This window comes from Rhipicephalus sanguineus, chromosome 6, assembly GCF_013339695.2.
Source record: "Rhipicephalus sanguineus isolate Rsan-2018 chromosome 6, BIME_Rsan_1.4, whole genome shotgun sequence".
NCBI classification, from domain to species: Eukaryota; Metazoa; Arthropoda; class Arachnida; order Ixodida; family Ixodidae; genus Rhipicephalus; species Rhipicephalus sanguineus.
The window spans coordinates 103,703,283-103,723,268 of NC_051181.1; the positions used below are offsets into that span (position 1 = coordinate 103,703,283).

General features: G+C 45.5%; 1 protein-coding gene across 1 annotated transcript in view; it reads left to right on the forward strand.

Moving 5' to 3' along the window:
- The window catches only part of LOC119396073 (homogentisate 1,2-dioxygenase), a 46,921-nt gene extending 27,487 nt beyond the window's left edge, over positions 1–19,434 (forward strand). Inside the window, exons 6-15 of the mRNA XM_037663150.2 lie at positions 3,095–3,186; positions 3,443–3,477; positions 3,596–3,675; positions 4,840–4,939; positions 6,245–6,366; positions 6,849–6,953; positions 8,425–8,551; positions 10,579–10,631; positions 12,676–12,804; positions 19,209–19,434. Coding sequence (XP_037519078.1) covers positions 3,095–3,186; positions 3,443–3,477; positions 3,596–3,675; positions 4,840–4,939; positions 6,245–6,366; positions 6,849–6,953; positions 8,425–8,551; positions 10,579–10,631; positions 12,676–12,804; positions 19,209–19,343 — 978 coding nt within the window. The 3' untranslated portion in view covers positions 19,344–19,434. The remainder of the gene's footprint in view (positions 1–3,094; positions 3,187–3,442; positions 3,478–3,595; positions 3,676–4,839; positions 4,940–6,244; positions 6,367–6,848; positions 6,954–8,424; positions 8,552–10,578; positions 10,632–12,675; positions 12,805–19,208) is intronic.
- Positions 19,435–19,986: the final 552 nt, after the last annotated feature.

A 19,986-nucleotide genomic window follows, 5' to 3' on the forward strand; every position in this document is an offset into this window, starting at 1 on the left:
ACTAACTAACTAACTAACTAACTTCTATAAGAGAAGAACCAAATAAGATAAACTCAAGAGGAAAATTCATGACTGTGCGCTATAAGAACCAAAAAAGTTATAACTGAATACCGCGCTGTAATAATGCCTTGTGTGTGTTAAAAAAAAAATCCCAGCATATCCACGGAGTGAATGATGATGAGTGGGCGAAGCTGCGGAGGTTCATCGGTAAACCGTGAATCTTCCGTGAATTCTGCCCAGTACATCATCACCGACGTGAGATCGGGCGCGTTTATACTAAAGGTTCGATGAGTTATGACGACTTGCAGCTCACTTTAATTTTACATGTACGCTGTGAATTTTCATTGTTTAGAAAACCATTGCTTTAGAAAACATCTGGCGTCTTTCGTTAAGCAGCTGGCGTCTTTTCGTTTTGCTTTAGAAACATCTGGCGTTCTTCCGTTTTGCTTTTACAAAACATCTGGCGTCTTTCGTTGGTTTATTTCATCAATCAACGGCGTTTTGAACAAAATTTTTATTGTTTAATCACGCACAGGAGAAATCTCACCAGGCACTACCTTGGAGGTAAAGAATGGCTGCTAATGGGAATGAGAGACAGAAGAAGTCGGCTTTTAGCTACAGCTGCGAATTTTTTATTGTTCAACAACGCACAGGAAAAAACCCGCATTTCCCCGAAGGGGAGTATGAGGAAGTGCGAAGCACGGGGTGATGCTATGAGGGGGCGCGCGCGACTAAACTGCAGAGCCGAGCGAAGGAGACGGCAGCGAGAGAGCACGCGCCAGCCGACCCACGGAGGTCTGGCCGTTTTTAAGTGCAAAGCACTTTTACTGATGATGATGATCTGTCTTCCGAACTCGTTCCAAAGAACCCGCAACTGCCGCAACGCGTTCAACTTGTTGGCGGCGTTGCGCACGCCCGAGATGGGGCTCAGGTTGTTGTCGAACCACAGTCGATCGCACACCGCGCAGCTATATCCGAAGCTGCGGTCCAGGAAGTCTCGCTTGAAGCGCGCGTCCGGCCGATCGAATTCGAGGGCCCGCGCTCGCTCACGCATCGCGCGTCCCCGCGCCAGATCGGCTTCGGGGTGCTCGGCTGTGCTCGGCCCGCTTCGCACGCTTTCGTTCGGCGTCTCCCCGCCGGCCTTCATCACCACAGGCAATGCGCGGGGCGCGCGCAGCCACGGAGCGGAGGGCGGAGCGCGCGCAGTCACGTGGGGCGTGACGTCGCTGCGCCGTTGCTACAGACGCTCCTCTCCGCTCCTCGCGCCGTTGCTATGGGACGGCGGATTCAGGGTCGCTTATAAAGTGCATTCGCACTTAAAAATCTCCCACCGGCACCACCTTGGAGGTCAAAGCGTAAGACTGGTTACGCACTACGACTACGACTACGAGGGACGAACGGGTGCCGCCTTAAGGAGCTTCGCCCCTAAAATGATTGACGACTCAAGTGATGTGCACACTACTATGGAAGAAAATTCAACAGATGACGAAGAGAGATTTGTTCTTGAACATCAATAAAACCAGGGCACAACGCATTGTACGAGAAAAGGGGATAACGTTTCACTGGTGTTCATTACGCATTTACACCAACTAGAACAGTTTAACGGGATTCTATCTGCGTGTTTTCGATGTGTACATGTTCGCTTCATAACGACGCGTAAGTCTTCTACACACCCCCCCCAAAAAAGGAAGAGAAAAATAGAGTCGTGCCTTGTATTTGAAGTTGTTTCTTTGCAAGGGATGCATGTACAAATGGAGGGATTACGAACGTTACAAATGAATGGAGGAGCAGGAGGAAACAAGTTTTATTGAAAACGGCAAGATTTGGAGGATTGGCATCCTCCCCCTAGCTGGCAGCCATGAGTCCTTGTGCTGTGGCGGCATCCTCGGCTTGCCGAAGGATATGAAGTTACACTTCTGGGTCTGAGCTGAGCAACGAGTTCCCCACTGCTCTGCGTTAATGTATGTTCTAGTTTGCCCTGTTACTCTGAGGCAAGCCCATCTGAGGCATTCAGGTCCGTCCTTTGATGACAAAATCTATATCTAACGACAACATTCTGTGGCAGCGCAGCCAAGACTACGGAACCAAAGCACACACTTTTTATTAAGTTGCTGCTTGTATTCCGAGAACTCTAACTTGTGTAGACTACGTAGCATAAGAGAAAACATAAAAAGAAAAGAAATAGGCATTATGTTCAAGACCTATTGCATTGTAAGTAAGAGAGCTTATCCCGTGAAGGATTTTCGTTTTTTGCTATTTCTAGTTTTATGGCTATCTGGGGTCGATTTCACGTTTTCCTGCGCCTGTAAACAATCACCTGCAAACGGACTGCTTGGCGTAGTAACACACAGGCAGAAGCTCCGCCCACGTAGCTTCGGCTGTGCTGCCACAGAAAGTAGTCACCAGGTATACACATATCTGAGTATAACTCCGGGTGGTAGCGGTGGTACGCGACCAGATTAGGGAAAGTGTTTGTCCGTAAGACCCGCGTCGAGCGGGAAAGCTAATTGCGCTTACGGGGAGTGCACTTTGGAAGCCTGAGTGACACAAAAACAGAGCGCACTTGTAGCAAAGGAGAAATGACGAGAGTCTGCGTTTTGCAAAGATCTAGAGGAAAAAGAAAAAAAGGACATGTAGAAATATGATCGTTTTACGTTGAATCGTACATAAGAACAAAGCAGTTTTTTTTCTCACCAAGAAACGCAGCTGTCTTTTATACAAGCGTTGCAAGTCAATACCGGCCGAGGCGCATGCGTTCAAGACGCAGCAAAATGCGTTCACGGAACGCACTCCGACCACAGTATATATCTTTTGCGAGTAACACTCCGCTTGCGTCATTTAGATTTGGTAAAGCGCACTTTAGCGGAAGTGTGCTACCCGTAATCACGCTTAACTTGCCCGCTTAAAACACGGGTATAGGAGGAGCCATGCCGTCGCCTGCTGCTTGCTTAGCGAGGTGCATGCCGGATGGAAGCGGCCCCTTCCTAGCCTGTAGAGTTTGGGGATCGAGACCGCAGTAAATGAATAATAATATCTTCTTGCCAACGGAATATATCCACTTACTATTTACCGTTGCATCGATTCTTTTTTCCAGGGTCTAAACACCGTGTGTGGAGCAGGTGACGCCAGGACACGCCATGGAGTCGCCATTCATGTGTACTGCTGTAACGTTTCCATGAAGGACAAGTAAGTCGAGAAGCATTTAGCGATTAACTGCATTTTTATCATAGTGTTTTTTTTTCTGGTATGATGATGCGTGCACGGAGACATATTTTAATCGAAAACATTTTCAACAACTCATTGGCCAGGAGGTGAAAGTAAGCATTACAGACAAACTACATTCTAAATAAAAGTCCCGGAGTTCTAAAAAAAAAGGCCATTCGCGGAAATTATCACGTTTTTAAAATGACTTTTGCCTTCTTTTTTTTTCTCTTTAACTCAGGGCCATGTACAACTCGGATGGAGATTTCCTAATAGGCAAGTTTTTCAACATTTATTTCTACTCGCGGTTAGCTATTGAACTTAACTGCCGAGGTATGCAGTGTGGACAAGGGCGACTGCTTATATTATTATGCGTATTTTTCGCACCTTTCAGTTCCTCAGCAGGGCAGCCTGAACGTCGTCACCGAGTTCGGCAGGATGCACGTGGACCCCAACGAGATCTGCGTCATTCAGGTGGGCGACAACAAAGATTTCGCGGCTATGGCTGCGTTTCGGTCGTGTTAAGAAGTCTAAGTTATAAATAAATTACTGGTTCGTCACGTAGCACGTGTTTTCTTATTTCTGCAGCTGTGTCTTCCGTGTAGATTATTATATTTTAGTCCACAATACTTAGCTTCATTATCTTATCCAGTGCGCTCGTCGGATGGCCTGCGCAATATGTATTTCACAGGTTCGGGTCCCCTCCTTCTGTCCTACTAGAAATCCCGCGTCTCTTTCTCTCTCTGCTGTCGCCGGAAGTTAACGCGCTGCTTGAGGGGACGCTACGTATAGAGGGGACACTACGCGACAGCATTCAAGTTGGTTTATGCTAATGAGGTATGCCTAATAAAATTTATTTTTTGTGATGAAATGTTTATTTGCAGACGACGAAAAAAAATTCCGTCTATATCACGCCCAAAATTCTCTCGGCATATGCGTAATTGTGACATCATAGATTCAAAGATGCTTCAGTGGGCGCTGTAGAAGTTCTTTAATCTCACCAGTTTCAGATGTGCTTGTGCAAAAGTAACTGTTGCAGCTATAAACGCAGTACTGAAGCGACAATTTGCAAGTGTCCGATGAACGGATGTGACAACATGTTGGCGTACCTTTATGCTATGAGTGGGCATTTCATTTGTGTGAATATTTGCGTTTTGTGAACTTTTCTCTTGAGTGTACACTTTTTCGTATTGAAGAACTAGGGCTATAGAGCGCGAGTTTTCGTCTATGTGCTGATTTGTATAATTTTGTGCTGGTTCACTACGTTGCGACGTCAACTATTACGCAATACAAGTGGAGTAGCCGGCGCGAACCTCTCCGTATATACACTAAAAAAAAAGTAAAATGTGTACCACACGTAAAAAAAAGGCCTTTGAGTTTATCGCAAGCGAACTGTCGGCGCCATGTTCACCTTCGTAGTCAATAAATTTTAAGGTGCACTTTGCAACATTACCTTCCAGACTTACGCATAACTTTTGGAGAGATGCAGTGCATTAATGTGTGCTATTATATTAGGCGTAGCAGTGAGGCGACGAGAGGGACCAAAGACAGTGGTGACAGAAAAAAAAAAACATCAATAGAAGGTCACTGCGCGCCCGAGCAGAAATGCGATTACACATGTCATTCCGTATTTTGCAGCAAGGAATGCGTTTCCAAGTGTATGTGTCCGGTCCCAGCCGCGGTTACATCCTCGAGGTCTTTGACAACCATTTCGTGCTGCCAAACCTTGGTCCCATCGGTGAGCACATCTCTATATGCTTTCTTCCGGTTTGTGGGATAGCAAAAAGGCGCTGCTGTCGTTGCGTGAACTTAATTGACGTTTCTTACCTTGACGCTGCGGAAATGCATTTGCCGAATCACTGTAGGAGTTCGTCTGGGAAGTATAGTGGAAGTGATGTCACCGACAATTTATTTCTGAGCCAAACGGAGCACTGTGTGATGCCCCCTTCAGAGTCATCCCCATTCACTGTAACGCACATTCCCGTATTTTCCCTCCACGTCGGTGTGTATGCTTTCTAATGTTTTGAGAAAGAATTCAGAATTAACGTTTTTCCGCGAAAATGTGGAAACAGATTGGGAGTTCGAATATCCGGGTCCAAATTCGAATCGAATAATACCTGACCGCGTAATCGCGAAATGCCAGAGCCTCTATGGTCATCTTCAAGCCATCCCCTTTCAGGAGCTGCGATGCTCAAGCACTGCTGGCTTTGAAGTGCGTCACCGGTATTTCGCTTTTTCGGCCCGCGAAAACCTCAGCACTTCGCCTCACGCGTGAAAATTTCGTCGCGCTGCAGCCACCACTGCTGAACTAACGGTTCAGAAACTTCAAGCTTGCGTCCCACCGAGCTATGGTTTGTTTCGGCTTGAATAACAGCCCTCTTGAACGCTGACAGGAACTAGTGACATGAACTCGTGGGTACAACATGATCCGTTGCCTGTGAGGCTCGAGGAGCCCTGCTCTTGCGAGATGGGCTGGAGCCGGTGCAGCAGTCCTTTTTCGCAGTCATATTTTAACGGTGTCTCGGAAACTGGGCGGCTTGCTTGTTTCCCAGCCCACAGATTTCTTTAATGGGGTATATATCAAAGTCGATATAGAGAAATGTGACTCTTCCTTTCCTTAAACCTTTCTGTTATTCGTTTTCTCAGCTTCTGGCCATGACCTTTGCGCCTCCAGTTAACGGAGGTCATGCTCAGTCTAACGCACTTGTTACAACTACATACGGGGTTGCACATCCACCTTCACGTTAAATATTACAGGAAGTGTTTGTCAATGTTCCGATCTGTGATAACGACAAGGACCCGTGGCGAAAATCATTTCCCCAGTACTTTGTTTAGCTTGTCATGAAGTCATAATCCTATTTGGTGCTATTAATTTATTGCACCGTTGTTCTCTCCCTATGGTGTCTCAAGTTCTTTAGTGAACGCTTCGCAACAACAAGCTTTGCAACAACCTATCGCACAGTCACGGTTCTCGCAACGGAAGTCGAAACGACGGCAGTGGCGCAACGGTTATGTAATTAACCCGGCGATGTGTACGTCTCAGGTGCCAACGGGCTGGCGAACCCTCGCGACTTCAAGACCCCAACGGCTTGGTATGAGGACCGCGACGTCAACGGCTTTGTGGTCATCAGCAAGTACCAAGGGTGCCTCTTCCAGGCTTCTCAGGTCAGTGTTGATGGCATGGCCAAGTGGTCCAATGTTCACATTATGGCAACTAGCTAGGTTTCGACGTGCCCTAAGCTACACTAGAAGCTTAGCAAACTGCGAGTATTGGCCTTTTAATAGAATAAAAAATGACCAAGAAAAAAAAAGATTGACAGCGATACTGAAAGACCAGTACAGTAAAGACACTGTTCTAGTCGTCCTCTGTGGCTTTGGCCTTGGCTTTGACTCGAGTTTGGAATACGTTGCTGTCTTAGGCACCACAACGGGCGGTTAGAGTATAGCTTAGACCACGGAACTCAGAAAGCTGATAGAGAGATGAGCGAGAGAAATGTAACAGAGTCAGTGAAGCTCATGTATTTGGATGTTGCGGGTCTCAAGGGCCGTTGAATGTAAACAAGCGCGACATAATCAGTTGTTATGAAATGACAATGCAGTTTTGCAGTAACGCAGCATTTTTATTTATTTCTTCCAACGGGGTGCAGAACCACTCGCCTTTTGACGCGGTCGCGTGGCACGGCAACTACGTTCCCTACAAGTACGACCTGTCCAAGTTCAATACCGTCAACACCGTCTCCTACGACCACTGCGTGAGTAAAAAGATGAAATTTCAATTCAAGTATTCTTTGCCTCTGGCCCTTGGTTTGGCGTTGCCCCATTATACTTCCTCGGCAGATAAATCTGTGGATGGCATTGAACTCTCCAGCAATGATGGCGACGAAGTGCAAAAGATGATTGAAGGCCCAAACTGATAAAGTACTAAAGTCGGGATAAACATGGACACAGTTTGCTGAAGACAAAGATAATGCTCAATAGTCTGGCGAAACAGCAAGAGTGCAAACTTATTAACCAGTCTCCAGACAATGTGCAAGAGTACGTGTATCTTGTTCATTTACCTACAGGACAACCTGCTTATGCAACTGAAGTAATTCACTAAAGAATAAGGATAGGCTGGAGCGCATATGGCAGGTATTCTCAAGTTATGAAATGCAATTCATCGCTGTCCTTAAAGCGAAAAGTTCCCTATCATTGCAGACTTCAAGTACTAAGATACGGGGCTGAAACTTGGGGTGGTAACAAAAAAACTCGACAGAAAGTTAAGGACAACGCATAGCGCGATTCAGTGGAATGTGACAGGCGTTGAGAAATAGGAAGAAATCAGAATGGATCAGAGACGAACACGAGTAAGCTCTTCATAATGAAGAAGAATGCGGTTAGGGCGATTGCTGACGTGCCTTACAGAACGCGCTCTCAAGGACTGTTTATAGCCTATGGTATCATGCACTCATCCAACCACTATCGTCTTTCAAAGATATACGAATCACATATTCAACGCGGCATGTTGTTCTTATCTGAAGTCGCTCACCTACACACAAACATTCACTTCTAACTTGCACGACACCGCGAGCATTGGTCTGGGCCTCACTCGCGTGCTAACTACGGTTTTCGAACTCTAAGCTACACCTTGAATTCTTTACTAAACAAGTTTGGCTTGTCTCATACCTCTATCCGAATAATTTCTTATAGTTCTCTCTACAACATATCTCGTTAGGTGTTCATTGACCCGCCACTATATTTTTTTGCGTGTGTGTAACCTGTATTGAATACGTCATGAGATGGTATTGTATTTGTGGGATTGCTCATTTAATGAGGCACCAAGTGTTTTCTAAGTCTTTTTTTTAGTGTTTCTTGTAATAGCATTAATCTGTACTGTTTATGTTCTGTGCGTGCCGCAGTAACGATGTACACGAGGGGGAAGGGATGACCGTGAAGCCGCGATTGAGCGGCTTTTCTTCTCTTCTCCTCAGCCATGTATTTGTGTATGCATGTCTGGAATAAAGACTCAGACTCAGCAGGGGTAGCCGGTATTCAAGGTGATATTACCAGAAGGAGATGTACTTGGGCGGGCAGTGCAATATGCTTAGGAAGGACAGCCGCTGGCCAGTTAGAGCAACGCAACAGATACCAATGAATGGGAAACACCATTCTTAAAGCGTTTTTTCTTCGGGTTTTTATTTGATTGCGTCATGATCTGCATGTGTCATATACTGGTCAATGCAGGACCCGTCGATCTTCACGGTGCTCACTTGCCCTTCGACCAAGCCGGGTACGGCCATCGCCGACTTCGTCATCTTCCCACCGCGTTGGTCAGTAGCCGAGAACACCTTCAGGCCACCATACTACCACCGTGAGTTCGCTTACAATTGTACATACTTTATGAGGTAGGAAATGCAGTAGTGGCTTAACAAACTTTTCATCCATGTGCCAAAGCGCATAACGGGATGGTTCTATATAAACACATGAGAACGAAGAGAGTGTGCGAAGTTAAACTTTCCTGCATGGCACCAACTTGTATTCTGTAGATCACACTTTTTCACCGTCAATATAACATGCGGCTAAAAAGGGACGTATGTGAAAATAACGGATATGAACAAAAAAAAGAACGATTGACATTAACTCTTGCTGACATGACTGGCCAGTGAAGCTTTCGAACACCGTGCGATATCGCGGTATCGCGCAACCAATGACACATACACTCCCGATTACAATATTGACGATACAATATTGAAGAACATCGACTATTGGTCTGTGGCCACAACAGTGCACGCTCATATGTTCCACCGTAAACATTTTATCCATATTCTTGGACAATGTTAGGCCGATGCCCGTTAATCTCGCCTCGGTTAAGCTCCTCGGATTGGTGGGACAGAGGAGTTCAAACTAAAGAAGATCGTTCAACAGCATTTACCATAGTGTTCAACGGATTCGTCGGCCAATCACGTCAGCACGGTTGAGTGTCAATTCTGAGCACGTGACCTTCGTTACACTTACTGTGGGACGGCTCCCACTTTTCTGCGTCCGAAAGGTGGGCGTGCCTAATAGAGTGGGCCGATCTTGGAGAGCGTTTCTGATCAGATACCGAACAAACCGGTGCAGTGGACCACAAGCTTGGGAAAGAAAGCCGGTCTGATGAGCCATTCTCAGAGCAGCACAAGATTGACACATGAATGTCCATTCATGTTTCAATTTTGCACTGTTTCGTGATAATTGACAACTTCACGATGGAAACTATGATGTAATAGAAGAGGAGTAGCCGGAGCCATACCTATCCACCAACACCTCCTTGAGCACATTTACTACTAATAATAAAGAAACATTCAAGTAGCGCTTTTTGGTTGTGTCCGCGATTCCATAAATAACAGGGTAATCGATGAAACAGGTTCTTAAATAAGGTGAAATGGACGCTACTTTCTGGAATCCTTGCGGGAGCACGGTTCAGCTCCATTGTCATCGCTAAGACACAGGTTCTCGAATGTGCCTTCTTTTGTCCCTGTCTTTAGCCTGCGCTACCATCAATTATCATGCAACCATACCGACAAGCCCAATTCGCCACCCTCACCTACGATATCGTGCAAAGAACCACTAACCCGAGATTATGGCATGCCCGACGTATAGTTCCTATAGGATCACGAATAAGTTAATTACGGTGTTCATGAGTTTTCTCAGAATTCAAACTAAAGTTCCAGAGGCTTAGAACTTTCGTCTTCCGCGAAACAAAAAGCAAAAAAAAAAAATCACGATAGTTGTTTGCCTCAGTACCCTTCAAAGCGGGCGATTACCTCCCGTACTGTTGCTCGTGTTTTAGGCAAGCTCTCATTCTAAATCACGTTCTAGTCCGTAAATGCACTGTTTTGAACTAAAGCCGATTTTCGGAGTTCTAAAAAATATCGCATTATCTTCTTAAGACCCTAATGGCCCCGTAGTCATTACCGGCACAAAAGATATGTAAAATAGTTCCCGACTTCCGGGAGGCGCAGTCCCTGACTTTCGCGGAAACAGCACCTCTGAGTTTTTGTTGCGCCGGCCAATGGGGCCTAATGAGCTCCTGTATGTGGATTTAGTTCGGTTATTCCTTGTGCTGCAGTTTATTTTTTATTGACTGCATCTTTCTGTCGGGACTTGATGATTCCGCGGTTATTTTTGTTCTACTATTGGTATTATTGTTTCCCATTTTTTTATTTTATGCTACTTCATTATCCTTTCATATTTCACCTCTAATCACTTGAAGTATCTCGACATCTCGCAAGTCATTTTTTTTTCGTTCTTTCCCTTCACTTATAATCTGTCCCCCTTTTTATGCTATTTTTCACGTGAAACATTGAAGTAAGATACCTTTGCTCAGTTTACGTTTTATTTCATTTTTTTTTCACCCAGGAAACTGCATGAGCGAGTTCATGGGTCTTATCACAGGAAAGTATGAAGCCAAGGTATGCACATTTACTTTCTTTTTCGCGTTTAGACCATGCAATAAAAAAATTAATTAATTATTCGTGTGTGCCGCTGCGGCTTAGTAGCCTCGTCGTCCCGGTACAGAGCACGTGACTATGTCTCATTCACGGCCCCTGTACGTTGTCTCGTACTCCTATGGGCATCGCTCTTTGGCAAGCACGTGAGGCTTTACTGCTACACGAGCTCTTGAAAGCGGGTTCCGTGCGCCTTTATTATGAACAAATGGAGCAGCTGCGCTGGCGCCTTCTTTGCTGATTAACTAATGCCACAGCAGCTTGGAACTCGCACCAACTTCACGCAGCGTTCTTGAAGGGGATGGCGTTGAAGGAGCTCTCACGTTCCTGTATAGAACCAGTAATCCAAATGCTATATGTAGTCAGAAGGATGACTTCGATAACAGGGTAACGGGAACGTCGAATAGCAACCGTCACGCCTGAATAAAACTTTGCAGCGCTAGAGATAACATTCAAATCTAGCGGTGATGAATCGACCCATCACATTAAATATACACAACTAGCCAGCGTGACTGAGATGTACAACGTATGTTCTATAGTATATAAACAAACGTTTAATAATTAAACATTTGGTGTAAACAAACCCATGCCAGCACGAGGCGGCACGTCTTTCCAGCTCTGGAAAGAGCGGGCGATCGCTGTCGACTGAATCCGGTCCACCAGGCTAGGCTGGTTTTTCGAGCGAGAAGCAGAGAGTCACTGCCTCCCACGCTTCAACGAGGTTAACCTGGGACCAAGGAGTTATTCTAAGTGTAAGGGACGCCATGAATGGTGAGCTAACATGTTCTGTAACACTGATGATCTGGAAACGCCCCTCAAGGTTAGGTCACCAGCCCTGACCACTATTCTTCAAATCTGGCGAGCGTTTCCCGGATGTCATTGAGGTTGTCGGTGGGCTCTAGAGAAAGTTTGCCAGGCCTGAGGAGCTTTATCAGGCACGTGGTTTTTTATTCTTGAAGGGCGCTTTCATATCGTCAGGAAAGTAGGCTATGTTCGTTCACCCTTCGTGACGTCACTCACTGCCATATGAACTGCTTTAGGTTTACTGGATGACAGGCTTGGCAGTAATGAATGAATGAATAAACTGTTTAAAACTGGTCCGGCAGTTTCCTTCGGGCGAGGCAGGGAGAAGAAGGGATTGAAAACTTTTTGCTGTAAAGACTAATGTAATGAATTACTTTTGTGGGTTGGTAATTTAGCAATGTAATGAACTACATAAAGCGATTAATTTCAAGAATACTCATTACATTGTTAATTACTTTGGAGAGAGAAAGAGAGACTGTTCATAGGAAAAACAGCTTTTTGCCGGGGTCTATGTAAAATAAAGCATGCCCGCTTTCCTCATGGCATAAAAAATTGACCAAAAATACAAGAAAAATAACAAAGAAAAGTTAATCTCAGCGCCAAATTTTAAGGGTGGGAACAAGGCAGGTCTGCAGGAAAACCACGTAGCATCCGAACTCGAAGACTTGGTGAACATTCCTTGAACAATTTTTGTTAATGTGATTTCAGAGTAACTTCATTACTTTAGGCGAGCTGTTGTTTCTAATGAAATTTATTTACGTTCGTAAAACTCTAGTCAAGCAATCAGTAATGTAATGTAATTAATCTTTAGGAGTAATGTTGCCATCTGTGTTGTTCTTGTGACTCCAGTGCTCTTGAGCCATTTCCACGCTTAGTACTCGCTGGCCTGCAGTGCCCAATATTAGCTGGCTAAAATGCCGACGAGCGGTTGTTCCACTTTAACCCCCCTCGGTGGTCTAGTAGTTGTGATGCTCGACTGCTGACCCGGAGGTCGCGGGATTGAATCCCGGCCGCAGCGGCCGCGTTTCCCACGAAGGTAAAATTGCTTGAGGCCCGTGTGCTTAGACTTAGGGGCACGTTAAAGAAACCCAGGTGGTCGATATTTCCGGAGCCCTCCCCTACGGCGTCTCTCATAACCATATCGTGCTTTTGGGACGCAAAATCCCAACAATAATCATTACTGTTGTTCCACTTGCGTCCGCAGGAAACGGGCTTCCAGAGCGGCGGCGCTAGCCTGCACAGCATGATGACCCCTCACGGCCCAGACGTGGACTGCTTCGAGCAAGCATCCAAGGCCAAGCTGGCGCCGCAGCGCATCGGAGACGGATGCATGGTGTGTATAGACAACCATGGTGCTGCAGCTGTTCGGTTACCACGGAAACGGCGGGCATGATGCGTGAATTCGTATAATCTTGGAACTCTAGAGACTTGAGGCGATTTCTCGCGGCGTTTTTCTTTACGCTTTTCTGTTTCCTAAATTTCAGACAATAGCAGTTTTATTTTTCTCTGAACACGTAAACGAAATACGCACGTCGTTGCGCGCGTGGATAATAATTGCGTGCTGTGTCACCTATAACGCCGTATCGTCGAAAATGCTGAAGTTGCGGAGCCACAAGACAAATAGGAGCCAGAACAAATCAGTTTAATTAGTCATATTCATGGCATGGTTGCATTCGACGTTTTATAACATCATTATTTCACGCCGGGACATACAAAATAAAGAAAACATTCGTTTAGCAGCCGAAGGTAGCGGTGCCCATCTTGGGCTGTTAAATCGTCTATAGTGTTAAAACGTCTATAGTGCCAGGCTATGTTACTTCTGGTGTTTTTATTTCTTTCTTTCTCTCTTTTTTTTGTGCAAAGTATTATGGTTAAGGCGTGTAGAATGGCCTCCATATAGAGGAACTTGAATAAACTTCGTCCTTCCGGCTTTCAAGTGCTCTTGGAAATTTGCAAGTTCATCAATTCCAACAATACGTCGCGTAAAAAAAAATGGCATTTTTTACGCGCCGTATTGCGCATCCGAGGAGAGTCCACTTCTGTGTTCCAAAACCGCAACTTCCTGGTATAACTTTAACGTAACAAGTGTAACAAATAACAAAATTACACAACAAGAATTGTTCCTTAAGCAACGGTGGAGAAGTTACAGTGCTTCCACCCCTTTTGAATTTAATTCCACCGAATTGCTCTCGGCGTGGCCTTCACAAGACGTTATGCTCACATGATCGGCTGCAGTGACACAGGTCCCAATTGTGCCCACTGTCAATTACCAGAAACACTTGCACGTATACTTTGTGTCTGTCCAGCATACGGCACGGGAACGTTTAAAACTGATTTCCTCGAATGCACGATTTCATAGCCGACAAATAACCGACGGGGTTGTGCTAGACCCTTGGCCTGATGTCACATACGCAAATGTGGTTATAGGAGCGGTCGTAGCCTTCCTACAAGCCAATCGACTGGATGCACGTCTTTAAGGTTGCTCCAACGTGGCGGGACTATATTCTCAGCTTCCTAACTTACCATCATCATTCGTTACTCGTTTGCTTACCTATGCATAGGGCTCCATGTTTTCGGTGTTTATATTTCTTGAAAATCGGCGGATGTTTATCGGGAGTTTATATTTTTGGCGGAAATTCGGCGTTTATCGGAGTTTATTTCTCGTAAATCCCCCGTTCTCCGAAATTCGGAGGTTTGCATTATTCTCAAAGCCCCAAAAAGCTTAGATCAATTCATTTCTGGATACTGAAGCATCAAAACACACGAAGCATATTTTATTTTTTTCTAGAAGGTTTGGATGCACAAAAACATATGCGCACAAGCGAAATACTTGAAAATAAAACACCTGTATTTGTGCTTATAACAACCTTATACTTAAAGCTTATTGTAAAACACGCAAGAACACTTTGCGAGTTTGCTGTTGTGATCGAAGCGTGCTCCTTTCGATTGACGCCTCTCAGCTTTGAAAATGCCTTTTCAAAGCGCTAGAAACAGAAGCGCCAGAAGACGCAGCGCGCAGCGAGAAAGCACTGGCCGCTGGACATTGTGAAGTCTGCAAAGCGACAGGGGTTCAACAATGTTACATATGTGGCGAAGCAATTGGTACTGCTTAACGGTTGCGCTCTCCAGCGGCTCCTAGTGGGTCGTCCTCTTCTAAACGCCGCTTGTGCTCGCCGAGCCCGTGCTTTTGCCTTGACTGTCGCCATAGTGCATTGTCGCCGAGTGCCGTCCAATAAACAGCTTAACAAATATTTCATGTGATAGTTCGCAAAATCACTAAGGAGCTGGCTCGTGTCGTAAGTTTCAAGAAGCACTAATTAAAAAATGGGCGCATAGGTTTCGAACGCGCAGGGCAGCTCATGATTCACATTTGGATTCACAATTTGAACACAGTACCAAAACGATTCTTTGGTGTACTGGAGTTGATCGCACAGGTTCCTCTCAGATGTCTTTCTCCACTCTTCGCCGACAGCAGCGTAGTATCCGTGAAAGTCTGCGACAGTCGTTAGGCGGTCAGTCTATTCAAGGAGGTCCAACAGACTTGTGACATCTGATGCGAAGACCTCGGTTGGACCACGCCATTGACTGATGGGTGCGTGCGAACGAACCCCCAGTATGGGATAAACTTGGTGTACCATGCAGGGTACTTTCTGCCTCAAGTTCCTTAATGATTGAGAGCACGGCACACGAATTGGCCTTCAGAAACGTCATCTTAACCAGAAAGTCGTGGACAGCTTCGGGCGATGAAATAAGACTCTTAAGCTTCTCACGCTTCGTTTCCTTGGCTTCGCCCCTTCTCAAAAAAGACCAAATGGCGCGCCAGTAGTCCAAAATATCTTCTAGAGCTTCATAAAAAGAGAACCACTTCGACGGACACGGGGTTTCAGCGACTTGATGGACATGCCCATGGCCAAGCGCATAAGACCAAACTTACGGCGCAGCTCCCGCGACGACTTCAACAGGGCAGGAAAGTGCACAACAAAATCGTGAACTACGTTAAACGAGCTCGTCCTGATTCCATCCTCCAGAGCGTTGTTGAGTAGGTGGCACGGACCTTTGAAGTGAAGCTCCTTGAATTCGGGGTTGGAGAGTTGCAAGTCCTTGTGAAGCTTCTGCATGTAGGAAGCTGAGTCGGATCACAATACAGCTACGTCGCCTAATACAGCTACGCGCGGTAAACTTTAAATCGGTCAAACCAGAAGATGTATCAGTTAGCGCTTAGAACTTGCCCTTTCGATAAAGAACGGAACCAGGTCATATTGAACCTTGAAATCAGAGTTTATCGGATAAATCCGAATGGTCAAAAATTTTACCGGCGAATGTTCATCGGATTTTTTCGGATAAAACTGAAAACACGGAGCCCTACCTACGACCCTTTCCCGGTGTAGAATAGCAGGCCAAAGCAAACTATCGCTCAGCTCGACCTCTCTGCCTTTCTGTAAATAAATTATATATATATATATATATATATATATATATATATATATATATATATATATATATATATATATATATATATATATACTTACTTATGGAAATAAAGTTGGAACTCTAAATCCACGTGCTAACCATCGTACCTGTATTATCTGGATGAGTCAGATTTCCTTCTAGTATTACTTTTTTCTTTAGGAAGGTATACTCGCAATAATAGCAGAGAGGTACATAAGAAAGCGGGTGGTGGGAGTTCTACCATGTTTTGCACTGCGCCCTCTAGCTGAAAGGTATTGCTTCACGTAGATGCGTTTAGCTGGGACTAGTTGGTGCTGATTTGGTGCAATTACTCTAGTGAACACTCTCTACAGACTACACGGAACAACGCAGGACAACCGCTTCGCATATCGGTTCACCTCTCATAATCTTTTTTTAATTGTTTACTTAATACCACAGAGAAGCAGGTAACATAGAGTGTTCGTTTGCAAATATATATATAAGTTTATATTAAATCAATCGATAGATCCGAATAAACTGAACGCTTCGCTGAGGTCTTGACGCTGCAACCAACGTAAACGCTGTACTGTACTCTTTAAACCAAGACTTGGATGTTCGGAGAAGAAGAGAACGGTTCTAGTGCGGCAGCAGGTTCTTTTTATTGTTTCTGGAGTCCCCAATTGGGATTTCGTATTGAATTTTTGTTACCGCTCGAAGAGTATGAAACGACACTCACTGCAGGTATACCGAAGCGATATACAGGGTGTTCAAAATGAAGCTTTATTTTTTTCTTAAAATTCAGGCCTGGGAGGTACGTGAAAAGTACCTTTGCAGCTAAGTTTTTTATCCAGGGGGACATAAAGTCAGATAACAATTATCGCTGTCAGCCGCCCAATTAACTATGATTGAATAATGAACTTTTCAATGAGTGCAGCAAGCGGGCATGTTTGTATGGAAAAGTTGGAGGCAGTCGCGTTTGTACGCAGTTCCACTTGGAAGAATTCTTCCAGCATGCCTGTGTCCCGAGATATCCCGATGCGAAGTTTGATTGCGGTTTGCATGTTTACGCATGCAAGACGGTGAGCACTGCATGGCGCAAAGCTCCTGCCCGATGTGCCGCGGCACTTGGATGCGGCGTTTAATCTCACAACGGGTCGAAGGCATAGGCAAAGATGATAACGGTTACCCGTTTGCTACCGGTTGGCGATAGCAAACAATGACTGCTCGTCACATCGGGGAAGGGTTTAGCGCTAGTGCTCACTTTCCTGCATGCGTAATCACGCAAACCGCAATTAAACATTGCATCTCGGAGCGCAGGAATGGTAGAAGAGTTCTTCCAAGTGGAACTGTGTAGAAACGCCACGGCCTCCAACTCTTCTATAAAAATATGCCCGCTTGCTGCACTCAATAAAAATTTCATTATTCAATATTAGTTAATTGGGTGGCTGAATAATTATAATGTAAACTTATGTCCCCCTGGATAAAAAACTTAACTGCAAAGGTGGTTTTCACGTTCTTCCCAATGCTGAATTTTAACAATACCGTAAAGCTTAACTTTGAACACCCGCTATACGTTTTCTATTTCCACGAACAATTTTTGTTTCATACAAAAGTCTTTTAACTGTATTGCTCAAGGAAATTCGCATCGTGTTTGCCGAACCCGGCCTGGTGCATTAATCCCACCGCTATCTCTGGATATTAAAAATGCATTAACAAAAAAAGCAACAGCAAAGCTATTACAACACGACCATCACAGAGACGGGCTTCACAAAGAGTGCAGTTCGGGATAAGCTATTTTAGTTCGGCGTTCAACTGAGCTCAAGAAAGCGCTTGCATGAGATGACAGTGTTTGTGTTCCTCAAAAAGGAGGCAGTGAGCGTTTTTTTATTAAAGCACGCCGATTGGCAGGCGCGGCCTCCAAATTTTAGTCTGCCCCTAACCCCCCTTTAAAAGAACTCACTCGTCGTGGGCACTCAACCAGTAGAAACATACCGGCGTCGCTCCTGCCCACTGGGCGTAATTTTGAGCCTTTAATTGACGGTCGACATCAAACAGCGTCATTTGCTAATCGGGCGTGGGTCACGAAACTGTCAATACGACATCCTGCGAACAGAGTATACACTGTCTCTATTTTCGAGCGCATTGCGGTGGCGATGATGTAACGGAGGTGATCATCGAGAACGAAGCGCATTAATGGGGTATTTACAGAGCTGTGTGCGAATATAATTAACGCGAAGCACTTCGACATCACAGCATCTGAGACGGTACAATGAACATTTTTTTGAGAGGTCACCTTTCGGGGTGCTAATGGAGCGTTACGTAACAAAGTGGTCCGTTAATTATGGCAATTCTCCGCGCGTAGGCCTCATTGGCAGAGGCTATACGTAGACAATTTAGATCTGTAAATGCCATTAATAATGCAGGAACGCGCACAACACGAAGCCATGCCCAAAAACGAAAGCGTCATCTCCCCCCCCTCCTTTCCCCTCCCCCTGCCCTCCTACCTTTCTTTGCATAGAACATTAGACAGCTCTAGTACAACGGCAGTTTTCTCTTGATGTGTCATGCAGTGCCGTAATGAATGCGTAAGTTCCAAAATTGCTGCCGCTACCATGCCTGATTTCTTTTGTGAGCTCGATACTCATTTTGTGCGTCTTCCATAGACACTCCCCCTACGCACGCAGCCTCTATTCTGAGGAAATGGTATAGATACGCTTATGCACTCATATATACACGCAAACGCACACGTACTATCGGCGTCAAATGAAACGCGAACAGCGGCAACAAGCATTAGCAATCGTATAGTGCGTGCCGTCCAGTCATCGCCATTGACAGGCGCGCACATTCGGTTTGGCAGTACTGCGCCGTCCCACTATAGTGCGATATTTTCGCTTCTGTTCTAAATCTGATACTTCAGGGGAAGAAATTAACATAAAAGTAAATAATGTTTAAACGACCAAAAGCACTCCGCACGCCCATGCCGGTCACCTTTATCACCATATAAGTATATCACAACTAAAATAGAAGCCAAAATATGGCACTATAGAGGGATGGCGCAGTGCTGCCAATCCCGATGTGTGGGCCCGTCAGCGGTGATGTCGGGACGGCGCGCACTATGCCGTTGCCAACGCTTACCACTGTTCGCGTTTCATTTCACGCCGATAGAGCATATAAAATGCGCCGTCATTAGGGCAGGGGACTGTGACATCGCGGTAACGTGGTACTTGACACCCGCTGTCGTACATACTGCCGCAAATCGATAAGCCAACAATATAAAGTTGAGACGTACGCTCTTGCTGTGTTTCGCAGGCGTTCATGTTCGAAAGCTCTCTGAGCATGGCGGTGACTCCGTGGGCCGAGCACGAGTCGCACGCGCTCGACAAGGAGTACTACACCTGCTGGCAGGGACTGCGCAAGAACTTCGATCCCAGTTGGAAGCCATAGAACGAGTCCAGCACTGTCGGCGTGCTCAGCATGCGCCATGCCATCTCGCAGGCGCCGTACGCTCAACAATAAAATCTCACGCTTGTTTTGGGATAAAGGAATGGCGTTTGTTTTAAAAAAAAACACAGAGAGCTGAGCTAGTTTGTAAGTATTAGTTCTAAAAGACTGGGCGTGCAAACACGGACACAAGATAGAACTCAAGACACCGCAAACGCCGTGGCGTTTGTTCATTTGGCGGCGGAGTCGCCGAAGTTTACTTTTACAAGGAAGCCCGCCCAAAACTCAAGATACCACGGCGACGTTTTTAACTGCTGTGAGGCAAGGAATCTTGTGTAAAAGCATGGATGATAATGATAATAATAATCGTTGGGGATTAACGTCCCAAAACCACGATGATTATGAGAGACGCCTAGCTAGTGAAGGGCTCCGGAAATTTCGATCATCTATAGTGTTGTTTAATGTGCACCTAAATCTAAGTACACGGGCCTTAAGCATTTTCGCCTCCATCGACAATGCGGCTGCCGCGGCCGGGATTCGATGCCGCGTCCTTCGGGTCAGCATTCGAGCACCATAATCACCGTGGCGGGTTAAAATCATGCACGATAAACATATCCAAAGCAAATGTGCACATTGTACAAGTGAA